Source organism: Taudactylus pleione, unplaced genomic scaffold, assembly GCF_031769625.1.
Source record: "Taudactylus pleione unplaced genomic scaffold, aTauple2 ptg000490l, whole genome shotgun sequence".
Taxonomy (NCBI): Eukaryota; Metazoa; Chordata; class Amphibia; order Anura; family Myobatrachidae; genus Taudactylus; species Taudactylus pleione.
In genome coordinates this window covers 829,177-841,852 of record NW_028284892.1, presented here as the reverse complement: position 1 = coordinate 841,852, position 12,676 = coordinate 829,177, and the positions used below count along the sequence as shown (strand labels likewise).

At 45.4% G+C, this 12,676-nt stretch overlaps 1 protein-coding gene across 1 annotated transcript in view; it reads right to left on the bottom strand.

Moving 5' to 3' along the window:
• NTRK1 (neurotrophic receptor tyrosine kinase 1) overlaps window positions 1–12,676 on the bottom strand; it is a 121,892-nt gene that overhangs the window by 28,295 nt on the left and 80,921 nt on the right. The window contains exons 12-14 of the mRNA XM_088449634.1: window positions 5,882–6,028; window positions 5,505–5,635; window positions 4,174–4,346 (exon numbers count right to left, since the gene is read on the bottom strand). Of these exons, the coding sequence (XP_088305760.1) occupies window positions 4,174–4,346; window positions 5,505–5,635; window positions 5,882–6,028 (451 nt within the window). The remainder of the gene's footprint in view (window positions 1–4,173; window positions 4,347–5,504; window positions 5,636–5,881; window positions 6,029–12,676) is intronic.

Genomic DNA, 12,676 nt, shown 5'->3' with positions numbered 1-12,676 from the left:
CACTGTGCGGTATAATGTAACAAAGGGGCACCACTGTGCAGCGTAATGTGATGAAGGGGCATCACTGTGTGGCATCATTTGCATTCGGGGGATACTATCAGGGCTGCCATTAGGAATGGTGGGGACCGGGACTAACAAAATAGGCAGGGCCCAGCCCCCACTCAAGCCTCTCTTCCCCTGCTCCCCCCTTCCCACATCCCCCTTCCCCCACTGGCTGAGAGAAAAAGTAACCAAAGGACATAGCAGCCCCCTATCCAGTCCCGCTCCCCACATCTGCAACATCTGACATTCTGCAATAATGCAAGAAGAATCACTTACCTTAGTAACCTCTCTCCTTGACGTCATGACGTCACTCCACGCAGGTTCACAGGTAAAACTTTATTACGGCTTAGGTAAGAGGCGAAGCGGGAGGGTGGCCCTGGGCGGCTTGGTACTTCTATTGTGCAGTGGCGGGGGTTAGTAGTGGGTGGCTCTCTGCTAGGAGCGGTCCCCCGGACGGGCCTGTCACTCACTATCGAGGTCATAGGAGCAGGCAGGCAGTCACTTCTATTGTGCAGTAGCAGATGGGTAGTAGCGGGTGGGTCCCCCGATTGTCCGGGCCCGGGGACTCCAGTCCCGGCAGACCTCCCCCCCCCCCCAATAAAGGCCCTCGGTACTATTGTGTGGTCATGCTCCTTCCCAGTGAGACCACACCTGTTTGTTTTCCGGCACACTCCGAAGCTCTCCCTTCTTCGATTATGGATGGGGGCACCGATGCTCTTTCTGTACACAGGGCACCAAAATTTGTAGCAACGGCTCTGTTTTGGTGTGCACAAACGTGTCGTTCTCTGCGTTCAGCACCCCTGCCCTAAAAAATTCCTACAGTGAACACTGGGCCTGATTCAGACCCGGTCGCAAGCGCTGTGCGTTAGCAACCGGGTCGATGGTGGGCCAGTGCGCATGGCACGACGGAGCCGGCTCCGTCGTGCGCATGCGTGAGACCCGGATAGCGACAGGCACTCCGTCGCCCTGGGTCTCATACCAAAGGGGGCGTGCTGTCGATGTTGAATGACAGCACGCCCCCTTTGGTGGGCGAGCCGGGGGAGTGGCTGCCCAAACGGAGGCGTTCCCATGTGAACGCCTCCGTTTGGTTGCAGCCCCACTGACATCACGAGTGATGTCAGTGGGAGAGATTTTGACTCTGTTAGAGCAGAAATCTCTCTGGGGCTTGCGGCAACGAGACCCTACCACAAGGGTCTCGTCGCAAGCCCGATGGTCGCGATGGTCTTGACCATCGCGACCATCTACCTGGCCGCTCGCTATAGCTGTGGGTGGTCACCCACAGCTATGCGAGCGGCCTGGGGGCCGTTCTTAAAAAAAAAAAGACCGGCCCTGATTCAGAGCGAGCGCTCTGTCAGAGCGTCCGGCTCTGAATCAGGGCCACTATCTAATCCTGTACAACTGCTAAGCTAGGGCTTGATCAATTGGGAAAATGCCTTCTCTTTCTTTGTGTGTGACCACCAATGAATTGCCAGCTTTACCTAACAGAACCAACCAAGGCCCAAATGTAATAGGGCGAGAGTTTAAAAAATGTGAGAGTTTAGCAGTAACCTCTCACATTAGTCGAGTTTTATCTTCAAATTGGGAAAACATCTGGATGAGACTTTAAATCGTGTCAGTTTTTTGAGACTGAAAAACATGCGGGTTTGCATCTTCTCGGACTCTATTACATTGGTCGAGTTTAAAAAGTGTGAGAAAACTCTCACCCTTTTACATTTGGCCCCAAATGTCTGACTATGACACATGTTTGAATCCCCTGGAGGATGAGCTCTGTTTTGTGTATTCTAATACAGAGAATGATGTACACTTGTATGTTGTTCTAATATTAATTATGGCCCTCATTCAGAGCCGCTCGTTAGCGGCAGTACGCTCGTTCCGAGCGATGTTTGCACATCTGCGCATGCGTACGCTTTTTAGTACGCATGCGCGAACCAGTCAGTGCGGCCGAAAATCGTTTGTACGCTATATAGCGAGTGCCTGCTATTTTGAGTGACAGAATGAGGCGTATGTGGGTGGTAACAGGGGAAGGTGCTTGAAAATGGGGAGTGGAGATCCGAACGCAGGCGTGCTTAAAGGTCAAAACGGGCGTTTTATGGGTGTGTATATTTAAAACAGCAGCGTCAATGACCACGTCACTGGGTTATTTTAGAGCCAGAACTGCTCGCAAATTTGTGGTAGCAAACACCAACCACAAGAATAGCGAGCAGTTCATACGCTGGTCGATGTACTCGATTAATCTAATAAATAGCGGACATGACGTATGGTGCGAGCGGCCAGGGGGCGTTTTTAACAAATAAACGAGCGTATGTTTTGCTCGTTCGTTCAGACTTAGAGGTGTGAACAGACTGCAATGTGCGTACGGATCATTTGAATAGCCACCCCTTGTTTTTAAACGAACGACCGCAAATAGCGAACGGCTCTGAATGAGGGCCTATATTTGTAAGAGCATAGATGAAGAAATGGGAGGAGTCAGGAATAGTAAGGGGAGGAGTCTATGTCAGGTGCTGACGCAAGGTGGGCCTGTGTGCTGTAAATACCAGGATCTATTTTTAGTCCCAGTCCGTCCCTGCTTTCATGATATTAGGAGTGCATGTTGAAGGATGTCTTTTTATATTAGCTCATCTTCATTTTAGTGGCGCTTTAAGTAATCATATCTGATTTGAATGTATGGATTAGCAGGGAACCAAGTCTTGGTACATGCCTATGAAGTGGTGTAAGCTGAGCAAAATTACTCTATCTAATGCAATTGAACAAATAATACATACCTCCAACATTCTGCATTATGAAGTCTGGACTCTAAAAAGGGGGTGTGGCTTCATCCCCACTAGGCCACACTCTCTGTGTGGTGCGTTTTGGGGGGGAGGGTGTCTGCAAGTCATGCTCCCGTTTTACGCCATGCTGGGGGTGAGCCCAGTACTTTGTCAGCTGCTGGGCTACTCCCAGCCCTCTCCCTGCACTTAGTGGATGCCGCGTGCATGCATGCAGTATGCACTCAGCTTCACAGCACTGCTGCTCTCTGTTTAGCCTGAGTATCCCAAACCTCCCGACCGCTCGCGGGACACTATGGCCCGCGGGTGGGACAGTGCCCCCCCCACAAAAAAAACGGGACTGTCCCACTGGAACAGGACAGGTATGAAATGAATATATAAATAGAAAAGCAGGTTCATAATATTGGAGCTACAGGGATCCTTTGGTGGTAAAAAAAAAGTAAATTTGGAACAGTTTAGGAAAAATGTGATCTGGTAGCAAACAGCTTAATGTAGCGCTTTATTGAGCTAGTTCCCATGCGCAAGCACTAAGGGAAAATCAACTTTTTGTAGCACCAAAAAGACTCATTCACTTGCTCAAAATATTGTAAAAGAAACACTGGAGAGAGGTCTGTGTGTGTGTTCTAGGTCTCTATTGTATACTTTTGAAACTCCAAGGAACGTGTAGTGCAATAGGAAGACAGCTTTCCAAAAAGCTTGGTTCTAGGAAGAGTGGGTTCAAGGGCTTGCTTAAGTGAATGTGGAAATAGGGTGGGATCTTTTCTTGAGACCCAGTCTGGGGCAGAATGTCTAGCATCGCATTTTGAATGTGATACATCCTGCCATTTAATGCATGCATAGCGACATTAATAATGCCAATATGCATGTACAATTGCAATTAAAATCGCAAAGGACAGCTCTTCCGATAAGAGCTGTGCATTGCGAAGAGAGGACTTCCAAGTTTATGACCCAAAGGACAGGTTTTCCAAAAAGAGCGGTATTTGCAAAGAGGGGGCTTCTGTGTTTATGACCCAGCATTCCCTTGGGTGTCCTTCTGCGCAACACGGTGGATGCTCTTGGGTACTAATGCGAAGAGAAGCCGATAGGCTTTTATTGGGCAATGCTGGGTCCAAGGTTTGGAAGTAATGCATTCCGGTAGTTGGTACATATGGGGAATGCAGCCAAGACTCCGAAAACAGCTGCATTTTCTCTTTGGTACATCTTGTCCTAAGTGTTTAAGTTACTGGCTAAGTCATTCACAGTCGGACAATGGTTCATGAATGATGACCTATGTTACCCTGAACCACCGACCTCCATCACAATACCTCGATTAACATCAGGTGCCTGCTGGGTGGGGATGGCATGCTGGGTGCGGCAGAGAACTGACCTGAGGAAGCGGTTCAGATCTCCATGTTTCATGTACTCAAACACCATGATGAGTGGCTCTCCGTCTGTGCATACGCCATAGAACTTCACAATGTGCTCGTGCTGAAGGACGGTGAGGAGCTCGGCTTCACGTTGGAAGTCCTGACGGGCGCTCTCTGTCGCTTCTTTTAGAGCCTACAACCAGAAACAAGGGCGATCTATTATATACCGTCGCTTATGGTACTAAACTATTGTAAGAGTATTTCTGGGTCAGTTCTTCATCACTATGACTATGCCTATGTTGTAGAGATGATATTTTACTGTAAGATTCTGACATTCAGACAACCATTGGTGTTATCATGGCTGCCGGGACAATGTTTTATAGGATATGTTATGGTAACAGCAAGATAATGGGACTTTAACATATTTCACCGGTCGACTACTCGCTTCAACAGAAATGCGTCTTTCAAATGCTTGTGGACTTTGGTGAATGCTTGATCTCTTGGCCAATAATTGGCCTCTGGAGTATGGTCTCACTTATAGTGAGTAAGTCCCAGCTGATATGTAGTGTCTGTGTTGCGATCAGGTAGCTAAAACCAGTTGGCCACTTTCATGTTTTTAATTACGTATTGAATCAAATTGAACATTTTTGAGAGTTAATCCAGTTAAGTCAATTTAATACATCAATACCAAAAGGTAAATTAGTTATCTCACCTGTATGTTACACCTGCACCCAAGAGAACTACTATTTTGTATTCCCTGTTCCCTTTAAATCGCTTACTGGCTCAGCTGTTACCCTAAAAGCCTGGTTCTCTATTATTGAAGTGGTGCGGATCACATACATGTACATTATGTGATCTTAAATGTGATCTATAATAACTAATGCGCCTGGAACAAAAATGCGCCATCAACTCAAAAATCTGCCGCGATCTTATGGAGGCACATTTACGCTAATTAAGGAATATGGTAAAGATCCTTGTAACACAAAATAAGAAAACAAAAATGGAATGAGAACATTGAATTTATGGCCACACACTATATAAAAAGTACAATAATACAGCCAACAGTAAGGATGAAGGGATACCGAGGAAGTAGAGGATGAGGTAGAATGATACACTATGGCTTGTAGAAGCAGCAGTAATGGGTCCTGCAAGGGGGGTTAGGAAGCAAAATAACATTTAATGAGCCTGTACCCACAAGTGGGCAGCTGGATAGGATCAGAGTTGCCAGAAGGGTAAGTGTAGACAGGGGCAAAAAGGTACACTGGTGACAGGGGCAAGTGATGGGGACCCTGGTAGCGAGGACTTACAGTCTGACTAATAATACAGTCTAAAAATAATAATTCTACATCACCTTTACAGCTACTAGAGTCTTTTCATGGTCCTGAGTCAGATTGTAGCATTCGGCCAGATACACCTTCCCAAAAGCTCCCTCACCCAGCTCCCACTTTGGCATAATGTCTCTTCTCTTGATGTGTTGGACACCTGTAGAGCAGAAGACATTCGTGTTACTGGCCAAGAGAGAGCCATAGCTGAATACTAATATATTGCTCCGAGCAAGGGTCATTTGCATTTGATATCTGATTCTCTGTAGAAAGATTGGGGTATTTGATGATCTGGAGGGCCCAGGAGCAGATACTTGCACCCCATTTGGGGTCACAGATTCTTCACCACAAGCTCAGAGAGTGAACTTTATCAGAAAGGGGTTGCCATTTGTCAGGTATAACTCACAGGCATCACAGAAGTATTGAGGGTTCTCAATGAAATTGGGCTTCACCCCATCCAGCTTTCCTTCAGCGGAGGTTAGAGGGCTGGACCCGAAATTCATGAAGTGGAGAGACATTGCCAGGTCATCCTCTTGTGCCAACACAGCGGCCCCTAAAGACAAAGTAAAACTGAAGATCAAAGGAAGATTTAGCGGGACAGGGTTCTCCACTATCCAGTGGTGACTGCTGATGTCTGCGTTTGTCAGGCAAGATATATTCAGTGGTCTCCAGAAACTTCTCTATAACATCATATTTGGGATATTAAACGGAGTCAGATGAGGTGGTGGCTGTCATAGTGTGTGACATCCCCATAGTCTCAAACAATATTGCTTACATTCTAAATAATAAACAAGGGATACAAATTGATGTGGCCACTGAGAAAATGTCTTCATTAAGGGTCTATAAAATTAGGTGGAGATCCAGAGGGATAACAAATCAATATATCTTTTAGGAAGGAAGGAAAAGCCAGAGAGTGGGCACAAGGCATAATATCTACTATAATAATAGTTAGCATGTAGTTAGATAAGTACACACAGTATACACACAGACGCACACTAAGTAACAAGGAGCTCTGATGTTATCAATTCAGTGTTTATTAACCACTTGCCTGGCGTGGTCGCAGCCAAGCTGGGCTTTACATTACCGATGCAACTGTGTCAGTTGGCACACCAGCGGCTGCTGTAAGGCAGACTCACTGCAGCCGCCAGGCTTCTTGCCCAGACTCCTCATGCAGCCCAGCCATAGTGAAGGGCAAACCTTTCAGGATCACTCGCCCAAGGCTGCAGGAAGACAATTTTCCAGCAGCCCAAGCTCAGGGAAACTGCGGTTGCGGATTTCACCACTTCTCTCCGAGGCCCAGCCACGCACAGACTGTGATTTGCGATCCTATCTGGATTGCCCACCAGTCTGGGCTTACTGCAGCCACACCTCCCCTTCTCCCTGGAAGCGATCCACCTGCTGCTGCTGAATTCTCTTCTTGCAGTAGCTAGGAAGATCAAAAAATGTTTTAAGCAACCATTCCATCAGGGGCTGAACTATGGTGGACAAAGGAGCCGCCTGCCGCCGGGCTCCGGCTCTGAAGGTGCACCTCCTCCATTGTCCGCAACATATTCACCCCATTTAGGGTTGTTACTATGTACCTGGAGTGTACTGTCACGGCAGCCCAATACATGGCACCTATTCCCGCCACCTGATAAGCCACCATACACTAGTGGAGAGCTCCATGTCAGACCACCAGCTGCCACCTTTGTCTATCTATAGCCTGTCTGCATGCGAATTGCTACATTACAGTGTCAGCGGCAGTGACGAGGGGGGGGGCACCAAATTATAACTTGCGTCTGGGATGAATTTACGCCACTGCCTTCCATCATTTGAGAGAAGGCGCACAACACACATAAAAGGGGTGTGGCCTCATAACAAGGGACGGAGCCTTGTGGAAAACCCACATTCCTGTCGCTCTGGGGGTGTGCCCAGGGCTCCCCCAAGTTGCTGGGCTGACCCCAGGCTCACTCCTGCACTGTTTGAATGCCATGCAGTAAGAGAGTAACCCCATCCCCTTCCCCTCCCAGACACTGCGGGAAGCGGGTGGGATGGCAACGTAGTGCCCAAACAGTTGGTGGGTATGTTTTAAGGATATAGATTTATATACAGATACAAAAAATGATTTGTGGTAAAGTGAAGGAGAGAGAACACCTAGCGCATATAACACCCTAGTTAATCAGATAATAGATAAATGAGTGGTGCTTGTTAATAATTCAATCAGTCAATATACATATGTATTGCAGCCCCACAAAGGGTATCTTCTGCAATATAATCAAATAGATATCATAAAAATAATTAAGGATATTCCCAAAGAAATAAATACATACAAGATAAATATATAAAAATAGATTTATTTAATTTAAGATATTGAAAGTTATCTGCTATCCTGAGGAAGCCTGAAGGCGAAACGCGTAGATCGCAGATTCACTGATCCTGACAGGAGCCGCACGAGTCGCACAGTGCTCACCGCGGCCATCTTGGAAAGTCTGCCGGCAGACGAACCAACTTCAGAGGACTCTGAGAAACCGTTTCCGATCATCAAGAAGAGGAAGGTAATCATATACCCCGCGATAAGGGAACAAGAGGCGGCCACAGCACGCACTGGTCTGGGGTAACATCATTATCCCTCCCAGATACTAGAACGCAGTATTGACTTTAAGAAGTACAGTCATACTGTGCTGAGTGTAACCAGGACTAGCTCTACATTGCAGAGCAAGTAAAATGCCATTTAGCGTATTGCTTAAGGCAAACACACTATACATGTTGTTTGTAACGTCCTATGTTATTTGTTGTATACCGGTATTAGTTCCCATAATTGTGTAACCACCATTACATATGACATGCTGGCCGTTTTTATACAGTGATTATCATATATATAGGCACACAAGGTGCCTCAATTTGTGACAATAGACAGTATATTTTATTATTCATTCTATTAGTACTTTTTAAAATTTCAGTCTACATTAACTTTCAATATCTTAAAATAAATAAATCTATTTTTATATATTTATCTTGTATGTATTTATTTCTTTGGGAATATCCTTAATTATTTTTATGATATCTATTTGATTATATTGCAGAAGATACCCTTTGTGGGGCTGCAATACATATGTATATTGACTGATTGAATTATTAACAAGCACCACTCATTTATCTATTATCTGATTAACTAGGGTGTTATATGCGCTAGGTGTTCTCTCTCCTTCACTTTACCACATGTATGTTCGCATATGAGTGAGGTTTTGTAGTGCCCTCACTTACGCCAAGCTGCAATAACCCTAATCAAATAATAGTGGATTAGCGCATCCCTTCCCCTCCTTCTCATATACCATAAAAAATGACTTCACTGCTGTGGTCTCGCTATTTAAACCCAATTTAGTATAGTTTTATTAACAAATCTAAATATGTGTTAATAAAATTATACTGAATTAGGTTTAAATAGATTTATTTACATAATTTGCTAATAAAAAAATCTACAATTTTCAAGACATTTCTGGAACAAATATTAGTGGCTTAAGGAAGTGTGTGATTTATAGGCATAGCACACCCCCTGCAGTAAATCATCATGCATATTATAAGGCCCTTTTGGGAGTACGGTGACCTGCATAACAGCTAATATCTGTTGTAAATTACACCATGGGGAACAATATTATTGTCACAGATTTGTAGGGTTCCACAGCGCCGGGCACAGGGAAAGCTGGCCAAACAGGATACATACAAGGTGGACAAAATAAATGCAAACATTAAAACAAAAGATAGGGCAGAAGCAAGAGGAGCAAGTGTAACTCAGTTGACATTGGAACAGATAGGATGGGGTATTAGTGTACGTAGTATGATAGCAGGAGGCTAGGTGTGGGGGTGTATTAGTGTGGTATTGGTGTGGGTATGGTAGCTGTGAGGGTGTGTTAGTGTGGGTAGTATAGGTGGGAGTAGGGTAGGTGTGAGGGTGTATTAGTGTGGGTAGTAGAGGTAGAAGTAGGGTAGGTGTGAGGGTGTATTAGTGTGGGTAGTATAGGTCATGCTTCGTTTTATTAAAACTTGCAACAAGTATAATAATAATAAATACATAAAATATAAATAAATAATTACATAAAATCAAAAACTTAATAAAAAAAGCAAAAAAAAAAAAATACATAATATTACTTCATATTATACTTTTCCTATACTAATACAAACACTTATCTACCCTACTACCTATATACAATCCACCACCTGCAAGGGAAAACTAAGCAAGGATTTAGAAACCACCTCAAGTAAAAGGAAACTATCTAAATCATACATCAAACCCTAAACTATATTACCCATCACCAACACCTACAGGCAGATGTATGCAAACCTTTCCATAAATAAAACAAAATACTTCAAAAAAACCATCTACAAGGGAGTGAAAAAAGAGAAAAGAAAACCCAAAGCTGGAATTCAGAGAGACTGTTTGCCACCCACTCAAGGGGGTTTCAACTGGCCCCACCGACGAGACCAGCCGACAGCATCCAACCCCTCCCTATCCAGATCCATCATCCTTCTCACCTCTTGAAGAATCAAACCCACCACATTCCTATAGGGGAGGACCTTTTTCCTTATGGACACCTGACACCGTGCGCTCCACGTGTGAAATCTAACTGCTAAACTAACTAAATAAATCGTGACTAAATTAAATCCACCGTATCTTCTGACTACCCCATAAACCCACTCAGGGTAACTAAGCCCCGAAAGGCACGGAATACCAATGGCTTTTGACACCTCCTCATAAACCTTTACATTAAAGGGACACTCAAGCAGAAAGTGGTCCATCGTCTCCACCACCCCTGGACACTCCTCCCGTGGGCAACCACGATCATTGACACTCTTCCACCTGAGATTCTCCCCAACATAAAGTCTTCCGTGAAAAGAGAGCCAAGCAATGTCTCTATACTTCTGCGGTATCCTCTGTGAATTTAACAGAGCTAACCCGGTCGAAGCGACATCACTCGGACAGTCCCTCAGGGACAGCTGGTCATGGAAGTGAGTCTGCAAAATTCTTCTCTCCAACTCCCTTCTAGAGAAGTTTTTGACTTCACTCACCACCATGCCAAAACGCCTCATCACCTTCAAACTCTGGATGACGTAGATCGGGAGGTAACCACACCGAATCCGAAAGCTTTTCACCTGGCCACCCTCTAGCCACAACCTGAGGAAGGGGAACATCCAGAATCTAAATCCCTCTACCCACCGAGGGGGAGCATCTAAAATCAAACTCCCAAGATTAAATTTTAAAAAGGCTGTTACAAAAAAGACAACGGGGTTTACCATATTTAAACCCCCGTCTTTCCTCGGTCTGTAGGTGATGTTTCTCCTGACAATATTGACCCCGTTTCCCCACAAAAGAAGGAAAAACAAGGAATTCAATCTGGACCACATAGATTGAGGCAAAAAACACACATAACTGACATATAAAAAAATCGGAATCAAGTAAGTCTTACACAAGTCAACCCTTTCCCTTAGAGATAACTTCCATCTCTTCCAGCTTTCTACCTTCTTGGTAGCATCTTCCAGCTTCTTATCCCAATTTAGGGAGGCATAGTCACCATGGTCAAATGTTATGCCTAGAATTCTAATCTGCTGACTGGCCCGAGGGAAGCTGTCCGGAAGGCAAAATTCATCACCCTCCTCCCCCATCCAGAAAACTTCACACTTTTCATGGTTTACCCTGGAGCACGAGGCTTCAGAGTATTCACAGATAAGATGTTCCACATCACGGGCCTCTATCCGTGAGGAGAGAACCACCGTGACATCATCTGCGTAGGCCACCACCTTTAGCGGAAACTCTGGGCTCAGCTGCACCCCACCCACAGTTCCGCTCTCTACCCTTCTGACGAAGGGGTCAATCGCAAAAACATATAGGAGGGGGCTCAGGGGGCATCCCTGACGAACACCAGAGCCTACCCCACCCAACCATTTACAAGTGGGAAGCTGTCGGCCTGACGATAAATAGCCTGCAGCCAATTCACCACCCGCTCTGGAAGACCATACCTTTTCAGTAGGGCCCAAAGGTACTCATGGTTTACCCGATCAAAAGCCTTAGATTGATCCAATGCCAGTAAATACTTTCCACACTTCTCAGCCCTGCACCGCTCAATGACCTCCCGGACACCTAGGACAGCACTAAAGGTGCTACGGCCCTTCACCGTACAGTGCTGAGAGGGGGAAAGCAACAGCTCAGAAAATTCCGATAGCCTATTGAACAGTACCTTTGCCAAAATCTTCCTGTCTGTATTAAGAAGGGCTATGGGGCGCCAGTTCTCAATACGGGACGGATCCTTTCCTTTAGACAGTAGTATAAGGGCAGATAATCTCATGGAAGGAGGGAGGACTCCCTCATCCAGGCTCTCATTAAATACTTCCACAAGGCGAGGAATTAAGAGGTCTGAAAAGATCTTATAGAATTCAGATGTTAAACCATCCGGTCCTGGAGATTTTTTGGAGTTTAACCCCTCTATCGCTATCTTAACTTCCTCTGCCGTTATATCACTCTCCAAAGATTCAGAAGAAACAACCTGAGAACCCAAACCTGGTGTCCTCCTCAGAAATTCCTCCATCCTCTCCCTGATGAGTGAATGCTCAGATAAAAGATCTGAATAATAGGACTCAATCACTTCCAGAATGCCCTTCTTATCAATATGAAGAACACCCTGTCCATCCTTCAGTACCCTGATCTCTTTGGCATCAAGTGACCTCCTACAGCTCTGGTAGGGATCTGGCGAGTGGTATGTTCCATAATCCCTCTCCAGAACTAAGGATGCCAGTCGGTTGTACTGAAACTCCTTCATCCGAGCCTTCACCCGGGAGATTTCCCCACTATCTCCCTCCTCAGAGATCAAGAGATCCAATTTCTTTCTCAGGCTATGGTAGATGCTACGTCTTAACAAGTTTTTTTTGGCAATAGACCCATGGAAAAACTTCCGGATTCTCTTTTTAATCACCTCCCACCACTCAGATCTACTCCAACCCGCCTCCAAAAGTGTCTCCTGAGATTGAAAGAAGACCCTAAAGGATTGTCTAACGCTCTCTTCTTCCAGAAGCTCTGAGTTCAATCGCCACAGGCCCCGCCCTTTCTGAGGGGTTTCTGAGGCATTCAAAGTCACTGAGAGAAAAGCGTGATCGGAAAACTCCACTAACCTCACCCCTAAAGATGAGGTCTTTGAAGATTCCTTAACAAAAAACCTATCTATTCTAGATCTAT